Source organism: Sphaerodactylus townsendi, linkage group LG02 (genome assembly GCF_021028975.2).
Source record: "Sphaerodactylus townsendi isolate TG3544 linkage group LG02, MPM_Stown_v2.3, whole genome shotgun sequence".
Classification (NCBI taxonomy): Eukaryota; Metazoa; Chordata; class Lepidosauria; order Squamata; family Sphaerodactylidae; genus Sphaerodactylus; species Sphaerodactylus townsendi.
Window position 1 is genome coordinate 1,204,840 of NC_059426.1, and position 12,000 is coordinate 1,216,839.

A 12,000-nucleotide genomic window follows, 5' to 3' on the forward strand; every position below is an offset into this window, starting at 1 on the left:
ATCTGCATATATTCTCAGCCCTAACCGTTAGTTTTAAAGTTACGCGCTAGTGTTAACTTACTGACAACATTTTATCTTGGTAGGAAGATACTGAGCGTTACAACCGTAAATCCAGAAGATATACCTCGGTTAGTATTGTTTATACATTGTACTAAAAAGATAATTTTGAAAATTAAATGAGTAGATTTCTTCTTTCAGAGGGAATCTGGGGAGACTCTACAAATTTATGTTAAACAAAGTCCTGTATTATTTTGTGCCAAGTTAAGGAATTGCTTTTTCATTTCTCTTGCTAAGATTCCTTCTACCCACCATCCTTTGCCCTTCACTGTGCATTGAACTTCACCGTGGTTTATGTTATTAGCAGTTTTATAACACACTATTTATAGCCAGCTTCAAACCCTTGTTTCAAAGAAGAAATTACAAGTCTAGTTTGGTCTTTTGCATTCACAAAGTGATAAATGATGCTCAGAAGTGGGAGGGAGTTGTGATGTCTGGCAACCAGAGTGCCTGAGTGGATCGCAGCAGCAGTGTAAAATGTAACAAAAAGTGAGATGCCCATAAAGACTACGATGTGGCAATAAATTTTATGTCTGATTCTTGAAATATTGTTATTTTTATGAGTTCTTTTCTGCAAAGTACATGAAGTATTTAGCAATAATTTATTACAAGAAGTTTGCTGGCTTCCTTTATGTTTCATCTACAAAAAATTCTCCCTGGATTTCCTGTGATGTACTGACTCACAATATGAAGTCTGCTTGTCTTGTTAAAAGTGTCTAATGTCCTCTGCTTTCTTCTTTGTAGGTTTCAGATGAAGATGAACGTATGTCAGTGGGGAGCCGTGGAAGTCTAAGGGTTAGTAACAAACAATTATGCATTCATAACGATTTCTGTTGTTACCTGAATTGATCCCTCCACTTGAGGATGTGGGGGTTTTTTTGTATGTTTGTTTTGCTTCCCTATCACATAGAATCATAGAGTTGGAAGGGACCACAACGGCCATCCAGTCCAACCTCCTGCCATGCAGGAAGACACAGTCAAAGCACTCCTGACAGTTGGCCCTCCAGTCTCTGCTTAAAACCTCCAAAGAAGGACACTCCACCCCATTCCGAGGCAGCATATTCCACTGTCAAACAGCCATTACTGTCAGGAAGTTCTTCCTAATGTTTAGGTGGAATCTCTTTTCCTGCACCTTGAATCCATTACTCCTTGTCCTATCCCCTGGAGCAGCAGAAAACAAGCTTGCTCCCTCACCAGCATGAAATCCCTTCAAATATCTAAACATGGCTATCAGTTCCCCTTAACATTCTCTTCTGCAGACTAAACATACCCAGTTCATGAAGTCTCTCCATGTAGGCCATGGATTCCAGATCTTTTACCGTTCCAGCTTGTCAATATCCTTCTTGAATTGGAGTTCCCAGAACTAGACACAGTATTCCAGGTGACGTCTGACCAACGCAGAATAGAGAGGTACTATTGCGTCCCTCAATCTAGACACTATACTTCTGTTGATGCAGCCCAGAATCACATTGGCTTCCTTGGCTGCTGCACCACACTGCTGACTCATGTGCAATTTGTGGTCTGCTAAGATCCCTTTCACATGTAGTGTTATCAAGCCAGTTGTCACCCATCCTATATCTGTGCATTTCACTTTTTCTGCTTAAGTGTAATACCTTACATTTATCTCTGTTGAAATTCATTTTGTTAGTTTGTCCCAGCTTTCTAATGTATCCAAGTCATTCTGACCCTTTCGTCTGGGATATTAGCTACCTCTCCTAATTTGGTCTGCAAATTTGATTAGCATGCCCTCTATTCCATCATTCAAGTCATTGATAAAAAATATTGAATAGCACTGGGCCCAGGACAGAACCCTGTGGCACTCCACTAGTCACTTCTCCAGGTTGAAGATGAGCCATTGGTGAGCACCCTTTGAGTTTGGTCAGTCAGCCAATTATAAATCCATCTAACAGTAGCTTTGTCTAGCCCATATTTTACTAGCTTTCTTACAAGAATATTATGGGGCCTTGTCAAAGACCTTATTAAAGACCTTATTACCTTGTCAAAGACCTTATTACAATCAAGGTATCTTACATCCATAGCATTCCCTTCATCTACTAAGCTTGTCACTCTATCAGAAAAAGAGATCAGATTAGTCTGGGATGGCTTGTTTTTGAGAAAGCCACGTTGACTTGTAGTGATTGCAGTATTCCGTCTAAATGCTAGCCGATGGTCTGTTTAATGATCTTCTCTAGAATCGTTCCTGATATTGCTGTCGGGCTGACTGGGTGGTAATTGTTTGGGTCCTCTTCCCCCCCCCCCCCCTTTTGAAGATGGGGACTATGTTAGCCCTCTTCCAGTATGCTGGGATATTTCCTGTTCTCCAGGAGTTCCCAGAGATTATAGCAAGTGGCTGTGAGATTACTTCTGCCAGTTCTTTTGAGACCCTAGGATGCAGTTCATCAAGCCCTGGAGACGAGTTCATTTAATATAGCCAGGTATTTCTGTACTACCTCTTTATTTATTCTGTGCTGAATTTCCCCTACTGTATCTTCTTTTCCATCTCCCCCTGGTTGAGCACTATTTTCCTTTTGGGAAAAGACCGAGGCAAAGAAGGTGTTGTGTAGTTTTTCTCTTCCCTTTGTTAGCATTTTGCCATCTTCTCTAAGCTGTGTCCCCATCATATCCTTTTTCTTCCTTTTGCTACAGACATAACCAAAAAAGCTTTATCTTCTCTGACTTTCTTTCTACATGTGCTGGCTATTGGTTTAAATTCCTCTTTGGTGATTTCCCAATTTTTCCATTTCTTGTATTTGTCCCTTTTAAATCTCAACTCAGTTGAAAGTTCTTCAGACATCCATCCTGGTTTCCTTAGATACCGTATATACTCGCGTATAAGTCGACCCGCATATAAGTCGAGGCACCTAATTTTACCACAAAAAACTGGGAAAACTTATTGACTCGCGTATAAGTCGAGGGTGGGAAATGCAGCAGCTGCTGGTAAATTTCAAAAATAAAAATAGAGGCCAATAAAATTACATCAATTGAGGCATCAGTAGGTTAAATGTTTTTGAATATTTATTTCAAAGAAAAACAGTAAACTGGCTCTGTAAGTGGAAAAGAGGGTCAACAAGAACAATATGGTATCAACAATAACTTTAAAAGTAGCTCAACCAGCAACCAAGCTAAAACACAAAATCCTTCAAAACTGGATTCCTCATCATCATCTGTATGTAACCCAACTTAGATTTTAAGAGGGATATTATCAGAAATGAAATGAAAATGAAAAATCTACTATTAGCTTCCATTGTAGCACTGGGGATGGGGCGATCCCCTTTGGGGACAATAATGGATCTCTCTGATCTGAACTTCACTTTCAAACCTGCCTGGTAATGCAAAGAGACTTTCCTGATGAGACCAGCCAGGTTTGCAGGAGTTTGGTCTAGAGGGTCCAAAGTTATGGACCCCTCAAAAGGGTAGCCCCATCTACTAATAGCTCCCATTGAAAACAATGGGAATGGCACTGTTTTGGTACCCTCAGAAGACACTCCTGATGATTAGTTTGGTAATGTCAGGCATTAACCAGGTCCAAATGGACCCCTGTTCCAAACACACCAAACCGGCTTGCAACAGAGGTCTTCTGAGGGTACCCCTGAAATTCGCGCTGCCTAGCATAAAAACTGCGTCCCCTGCTGGCCGGCAAAGTAAAAACACAGAAAAATTTTTAATGACCCGCATATAAGTCGAGGGGAGCTTTTTCAGCATTAAAAATGTGCTGAAAAATTCGACTTATACATGAGTATATACGGTACCTCTCATTTTTCCTCATTGGAACTTTTTGAAATTGTGCCTGCAAGATCTCACTTTTAAGAAATTCCCATCTGTAATGCACTCCCCTCTTTTAGTATTCTTAACCACAGGATAATGCCAAGTAGTTTCCTAACTTTACTGAAAGCAGCTTTCTTAATCTAGGATGCATTTCTCACTACGCTTAGCATCTCCTTTCCACTGTATAACAAACTCCAGGAGAACATGGTCACTTTCACCTAAGGATCCTACCATTTCCACCCCATTAGCCAGGTCATCATTGTTGGTTATGTCAAAACATCAAAACGTTTATTTATTTGTTTGTTTGTTTGTTTGTTTGTTTATTTAACCCCCGAAGGGCTCTGGCGTTCTTGGCAGCACCATGTGTGAAGCCAGTTATCCACTTCGACCATCCTTCTTTCCCTCCCTGGGCCATGACCTTCAACAGGGAGTAGAGATGAAACGAAACGCTGTTCATCCAGATTCTTCAGCATCCTTCCCAGAGCCTCAAAATCCCTTTCAGTGTCACTAGTTTCTACATGGATTAAAAGGAAGGGATAACAGTCAGTAGACTTGACAAGTCTTGTCAGCCCATCTGGGCAATCATGGATTTTTGACCCAGTGAGACACCTTTCGGGACATCTTGTCAGGCCTTCAAATCCCTGCTTCTGTTCCCCTGAGCCAGGCAGGGGCTGATGGGAATTATAGTCCATGAACATCTGGAGAGCCACAGGTTGCAGACCCCTGCCCTAAGCAGGGAGTCCTCTACCACCACCACAAGTCTCCTTGGGGGTTCTGCAGGGGCCATTCTATGGGCTGAGCCTTCTGTCACTTGCACATTCTCTGAGGGCTGTTTCTGCTGCTCCTGTGCCTGTTCTTATCCTCACTGACAAGGGAGAGAACTTCAGATCTACTATGTAGCTTCAAACACGCAGAATGCTCGCTGGTCTCTCAATTTCTATGTGTTACATTCCTCTAATTGCCCACACCTCCGTGTTTGAGATCTGCCCCCCTCCTCGGAGAAATCTCCGGTGTGTTTTCTACCCAGTACTGTCTGCTCCACTCTGTCTTGGAAATCTTCATTCTTCTTAACAGGCTGAAAAGTAGATACACCTCCAGCTTCTGGACCTTCTCTTCCAAGATTGCAGTCAACTTGCGCTTGCTGCAAGTGTAGCTACCCACGTTCTCCAGCAAAAAACAAACACGCCACAGTTGATGCTGGTGACAGCAACAACTCCCTGACCATACTGTCCAGAAACAACAGATCTATGGGCCTCTCTTTCAAGAAGTTCCCTTTTAAACTCCTCCACAAAAACAAAAAGTTTGTTAGCGTTGCCTGTTCAGCCCAACTCCTCTTCACTGAGCTGCAGGGGGTGAGGTCTGGTGGCTGAAGCCTCTGCCCCCAGTCAAGTCTCCAACTCACCTTCTGCTCTCTTCCCAAAAATTGATTCTTACTGATAAAAACTGTGTGTGCTGCTAGACGTGGTCATTCGAAAATGGATTCTTCCTCATATTGCTTTGCAGGATATCATGTTTTAGATTGTGAGATTCTTATTAGCAAGAGTATTTATTAGTGTTTGGAATATTTATTAGTGTTACTAGAGAAGATGTTTTCTTTCAGTTACATGTAGTTTGCAAGTGAAGCCGTTCACTAGATTCTACCAACCTAGCTAGAGTGATGTACATTAACTTCCCTTCTACATTTGACTGTTGTACTGCACTCTATGTGAGGCTGCCTTTGAAGATATACTGGAAAGTTCAGGTGGAACAAAATGCAAGGATTCGAAACAGAAAACTCAGTGCTACATTAACTGCTCTGGCTGCCTGTCTGATTCCTGGCTCAATTTACTGTGCTGGTTATTACCTTTAAAGCCCTGCCCAGTCTAAGGACCTTATACTTAGCGCACTGAATTTCCCTGTATTCCTCCCTGTGCTATTTGCATTCTGCCTTAAGGTGCCCTTCAGTTCAGCTACCTATAGGACTACAGTGAGATCAGAGGCCTTTGCAGTGGTTGGGCAGAGGATGCCTTGTAGGGCTCCCAACTGCCTGGAGACAAAATGCCCAGTCCCTTCAACAAAGGCTTAATGGGATGTTAATTCAACTGTCAATTCCCCCACATGAAGCCTCTATTAAAGGGACTGGACATTTTTCTTGAGGCCTGTTGGCAGCTGTGGCATCTTTGTTGCTCAGGATGGAGACGCCGTCTCTCAATGCTGTGGGGAAAATTAGCTCAGAGCAGACTGCTTATTAATATTGCAAGAGGCTGGGTAGGGAATCTTTAATACCCATGTATATGAAGAGCAGCTCTTGGAAGAAAATCCACAGAGAGGGATTTAATGCAAATTTGACAGTCTTTATTGTAGGGATAAGAGGCTCAGAAGCACTTGATTCAATGCAATGATTGTGATGTGAAGAAGATCCGGGGCTGAGAACCAAACGGCCAGCCTCTGGGTTCCAGGGGGCAATGTGTTGGGCACAGTGACAAAGGCGGAAAGGGGTCAGTGGCACTGGGCAATTGTCCCTTTGGAGAGTAGGATGTTTATAAGGTGAAGAACCACCTCTGGGAGGTTTCAGGGCAACCTTTGGGAGGTTCTAGGATAACCTCTGGGAGGTGTTCGGATGGATTGTTTGAGAAACAGTAGAGTGTATTGTAAGGTGGTCAGGAGAAGTTAGTTACAGAAGGGAGTGTTTGGGTTAGGATAATCAGGAGAGGCCATGTCACCAGGGATCTTCTTAGAACATAAGAACATAAGAACTAGCCTGCTGGATCAGACCAGAGTCCATCGAATCCAGCACTCTGCTACTCGCAGTGGCCCACCAGGTGCCTTTGGGAGCTCACATGCAGGAGGTGAAAGCAAGGGTCTGCTGCTGCTGCTGCTGCTCCTGAGCACCTGGTCTGCTAAGGCATTTGCAATCTCCGATCAAAGAGGATCAAGATTGGTAGCCATAGATCGACTTCTCCTCCATAAATCTGTCCAAGCCCCTTTTAAAGCTATCCAGGTTAGTGGCCATCACCACCTCCTGTGGCAGCATATTCCAAACACCAATCACACGCTATTGAAGAAGTGTTTCCTATTAGTCCTAATTCTTCCCCAGCATTTTCAATGAATGCCCCCTGGTTCTAGTATTGTGAGAAAGAGAGAAAAATTTCTCTCTGTCAACATTTTCTACCCCATGCATAATTTTATAGACTTCAATCATATCCCCCCTCAGCCGTCTCCTCTCCAAACTAAAGAGCCCCAAACACTGCAGCCTCTCCTCATAGGGAAGGTGCTTCAGTCCCTCAATCATCCTCATTGCCCTTCTCTGCACTTTTTCTATCTCTTCGATATCCTTTTTGAGATGTGGCGACCAGAACTGAACACAGTACTTGTGGCTGGAAATGAGTATCCAAGGGCTTCTGTATCGTGTTGAGGACACATTCTTCCTGGGCTGTAGAGCTGAAAATGTGCTGCTATGGCAAGCAAGCTGAGAGAGAAAAAAACAATTCCTGGAAGTTCCTTGTAGGTAGACCTGACTATTGCTAGAGAATGGGCTTCCCATCTCTGCAATGCCAGCATCCCCTTTTAGGCTAGCACACAGGCAGGGATACCTGTGAATAAGCACTCCCCTTTTCAGGGGAGTAATGTTTGGGCAGAGGTTGCCTTGTAGGGCTCCCAACTGCCTGGAGAAAAAATGTCCAGTCCCTTCAGTAGAGGCTTAACAATGAATAGAGGATGTTAATTCAACTGCCCGTTCCCCCACATGAAGCCTCTACTAAAGGGACTGGACACTTTTCTTGAGGCCTGTTGGCAGCTGTGACAGCTCCACTTCCTCTGTTTATTTATTTCATTTATTTCATTTATTTATTTATTTCATTAGGCTTTTATACTGCCCCATCCCCGAAGGGTGGGGCTGTCCAACCGCCTGTCTCTCACATTCTCCGAGTTCCCAACTTCCATGTTAAAAATTAACGGGCCCCTTTTGTTACAGAGGTGTGCCTTTCTCCTTACACCTCTCTACAAAAGTGAAAATGAGAATTCAGGGAACCCGAGAGGCAGGCTGTTACCACCTGATGATGGTCTGCAGTTCCTACTTCTGAAAAGCCCAGAGAAGTCCCGGGTGTCCCTGCGCCTTTCTTCGTAGGGCTTGGTTTCCAGTCCCCTGACCACCCTCCTCACTCTCCTCGGCATTTGCTCTGTTCTGTCCACATCCTTTTTGAACACGGGTAAGTGGGGTGGACTCTAATCTGGAGAACCAGATTGGCTTTCCCTGCTGCTCCACATGAAACCTGCTGAGTGACCTTCGGCCAGTCACAGGTTCGTCAGAGCTCTCTCAGCCCCACCTGATCGTCAGCCTCTTTGGGACTCCCTTAAGATGGAGGAAAAGCAGGGGGTGAAAACCAATTTTTCTTCCACGCATGGTATTTTGTTGGGCTTCACCTGACTTACCCCTCTTGGCTCCTGGAGCAGTGAGTGTGTTGATGATCTTGGCTGCAGAACCACTGCCGTCACAACTGTGCTGCTTATGAGCCTGCTAGAAAAACCTGATTGTCTGTCCTTGAAGCCAGGCTTCGGCTTTCAGTTTCCTTCACGAAGGCATGTGTGGGTGTATCAGACATCCCAATATTCTGGTTTGTCCTTCCCACTTAAAGGAGTGTCCAGATCATGAAGGCAGTCCATTTCCTGTTTCACCTCTCAGTTTAGTGCTTAGGACAGGCAAACCTCCTGTTTTCAGAGGCAAATCGGTAAGTGCAAACAGTTCTTTCTTTGATTAGTAAATGGAGCCCACCTGTATTGGCGTCGTTTGTTTATGTTAACTGATAGGTGGATGTTGGGGTTGGTTTGTTTTTTGGTTTGGAGTTTGGCTCTTTCCCTTTTTTCAGTTGTGTGGCAGAAATGCATCTGTTAATTAAGTATGCGTGGGAGAGGGTGTGGTAAGGAAAAAAGTGCACTAAAACCTGTCCTGCCAAATAGCTGCTGAGAATCCAAAGGCTGCAGGGATCACATTGCAAGGGTCCTGACCATCTTGTGAATTTCTTGAACTGGGCAGTTCAAATGATTGATGTGTAGTGCTGGGTGGGGGCGGGGGGCAGAGGGCTGTGGGCAGCCTGGCCGTGCAGAACACTGGCTTTCGGATTAAACAGAACCAGAGTTTTGCAGTCTTCCTCAGGTAGCTGAGATTCCTACTGAAGTCTGGGAAGGCTTCTTAAGATTGCATTGGATTTTTTTTTCAGTTGGCTGTAGTGGTTTTCCGGGCTACATGGCCACAGTTTGGTACAGTAGTTTTAACTCCTAACGTTTTACCTGCATCTATGGCTAGCATCTTCAGAAGAATGTCACTGTACAGTGTGTTTCTCTCCATGACACAGTGTGGACTGTCTTCTGTAGTTGGGTTTTTTTTTTCATTTTGCTAGTAATTTTTCTTATATTTTGCATTTATCATAAAGAACTTGTTTGAGTAGTACTTCAGTTCAGACAAATAAATTTCTACAAGAGATCCTCCTCTTTTAAAAAGACTAGATCAGCATTTCTTCATATTCACTGAGATACTTGGGCTAGATGGTGTTTATGATATCTTCCATTGTTAAAGTGATGAAGCCCAATCCTATGCATGTTATACTTAGAAATAATTCCCATTGCGTTTAGTAGTGCTTCCCGTCCCAGGTAAGTGTGAAAAATCGCATTCTTAGGCCATCAATCATATGCCTTCTGTAGTCCAAGGCCTCTGGTATGGAATAAATGAATTTTCTGCTTTGTTTTCAATATCTCTCTCTCTCTACACACACACACACACACACACACACACACACACACACACACACACACACACACACACACACACACACACACACACACACACACACACACACACACACACGCTTTGCTGATTGTATATACAATCTATTCTACAGATCAAATTATTCTTCCAGTGACCACAAAGAATCACAGATTTGATAGCTTTGAAGCCTTCAATAAGATTGAGAGCCCCATCCAAGGTGTGGGGTGGGGGGAGCGGGCGCAAAAGGGCTTGAGGGAGTGATGTCCCCTTGTGCTGGTGCATTTGCCCTGCCCAAGGTACTTACCCTGGCAGATGGGGAAATGCACCATCAGTCACCTGTCACACCGCTCTGTCGCCTCAGAACCCAGAAGTCCAGGCTGTGGCAGGGCTGCATTGGCGTGGGAGGGGGCGGGCCAGGGCATTCCCAGTAGTAGAGCCAACTGTACTCAGTTCCCTCCCTGGGTTGAGGGCCGGTAGCGAGGCACATGGACCCTGGGGCTTACCCCTGCCTTTTGGCCGCATATGTCCTGTCAGCCCTAGGGGGCTTTTTCCTGCTTTTCTTCTCCGTGGCTGAGAAGCCCTTTCGAAGGCAGCAGGTGGCACCACGTTGGTGCTGCAGCCCACCACCTGTAGGTTTGGATTGGGCTGTGAATTTATCATATTTGCATGCAGAAAATACTGTTTGTATGGAAAGGCAATGAAGTTTCAGTTACACTCTTTAAGAAAAGAAGTTTGTTTAACATGGCAACCTTGTAGGGTTTTTGAGGCAAGTGAGGTTCAGAGGTGGTTTGCTATTGCCCGCCTCTCTGTAGTCATCCTGGACTTCTGAGGGGGAGGAGGACCCCCACCTGCTCCTAACCACTCCACTGTCCTGGCTCTCCAGTGTGCATTCATTTCAAAGGCACCAATGTAACTGAGCTGCGGTTACCTTGAAAAGGATGGAGTCTCTATGAAATGTATTGTTTATTTATTATTTAGTTTTATTTCCCACCCTTTTTGGCAGTTTCAGCGTAAGTTCAGAAGTTTGAAGTCATTTGATTTTTTCCCATTGGGTCCCATAAAAAAAGAAAAGAAAAAGACTAGGTAGCTGGACATGCAGCCTTGTTCCATGATGTTCTCTGTCCATTCATGGGATGATCTCTGTTCTTCTTTGGGTCTTTCCCCCAGCCAACAGTCTCTTATAACTCTTCCCCCTCCCAGTAGTATAACTTCCTGTGGGGCCAGTCCCAGCTCTGGGGTGAATGTCTGAAATACCCCCACAGTTCTGATGCCATTTTGCCCCACTGCACTTTATGGCTGGCACCTGGCGATATTCTAACAGCCTGACAGTGGAGTTCATTTATCTCTATTCCCCCCTAATCAAATTATAGGTTTCCCGAGTGCACTAGATGGGATTGATAACTGTTTCCCTACATATCTGTGTGTTCATGGCTGAAACTTTTAACCCAATAACCCAATGAGAACAGGCAATGAAGTCTGTAGGCAGTTTGATAAGAGCAAAAGTCTGTTGGAGCTGACCTTGACCAGCACCTGGTGGTGAGAGCAGTAAAAAACGAAACACAGAGTAACTTTCCCATCCCCCCAAAAGCCCAAAGTGCTAAGCAGCCCCAGCACCCACTAGGCATCCTGACACATGTCCCCCCTTAACCTCCTCTTCTCCAGACTAAAGATTCCCGGCTCTCTAAGTCTCTCCTCACAGAACGTGGATTCCAGACCTTTTCACTTATGCCGGTCGCCCTCCTCTGAGCACACAGCAGCGTGTCAGTATCCTTCTTGAATTGTGTTGCCCAGAACTGCAACTTACTTCAGCTGTGAGAAACCCAGAGGAGGTGTTGTGGTAGTAATAATGAGAACACTGAGTCGTTAAAATGGGAAGCCCTGAAAAAATGAGTCTGACTGCTTAATTTTTGAGCTGGGTCATAGAAGTAAAGAAAATCTGTCAAGGCCTTCATTTACTGTGCATGATTTAGTAACCTTTATACTATCTAACCCAGGGGTAGGGAACCTGCGGCTCTCCAGATGTTCAGGAACTACAATTCCCATCAGCCTATGTCAGCATGGCCAATTGGCCATGCTGGTAGGGGCTGATGGGAATTGTAGTTCCTGAACATCTGGAGAGCCGCAGGTTCCCTACCCCTGATCTAACCAGTACAAACTCATCCCAGAGTGAACAGACCTCGGAGCGGATGGTGCTGCTTGTCTTTCCTTGAATTTCTTGCTGATCAGTGATGCCTTGACAGAGTTGGTTCCGACTCTCTGTGTAGATGTGACGAATCCCTTTAATATATGGCTCATGTAGTTCAGCCTCCTGCTCAATGCAGGATTGGGCTTGAGTATCGCTGACGGGGGTTCGAAAGACTGCCAGGGAAGAGAGCCTCTCCCCCTCCCTAGGCAGCCAATTCCGCTGCTGAACTACTCTTGCTGCCTTGGAGCTGGCT

At 44.7% G+C, this 12,000-nt stretch overlaps 1 protein-coding gene across 16 annotated transcripts in view; it reads left to right on the plus strand.

Moving 5' to 3' along the window:
• LOC125427328 (leucine-rich repeat flightless-interacting protein 2-like) overlaps nt 1–12,000 on the plus strand; it is a 121,009-nt gene that overhangs the window by 38,742 nt on the left and 70,267 nt on the right. For 12 of the 16 annotated variants that reach the window (XR_007243666.1, XM_048486601.1, XM_048486596.1 and 9 more), the window contains 2 exons: nt 84–128; nt 802–852. Coding sequence is in view for 15 of the 16 variants with exons in the window: in XM_048486601.1 (XP_048342558.1) it covers nt 84–128; nt 802–852 (96 nt within the window). In the remaining variant the exon portion in view is untranslated. The remainder of the gene's footprint in view (nt 1–83; nt 129–801; nt 853–12,000) is intronic. The other 4 variants (XM_048486595.1, XM_048486600.1, XM_048486597.1 and 1 more) reach the window with 1 other exon arrangement.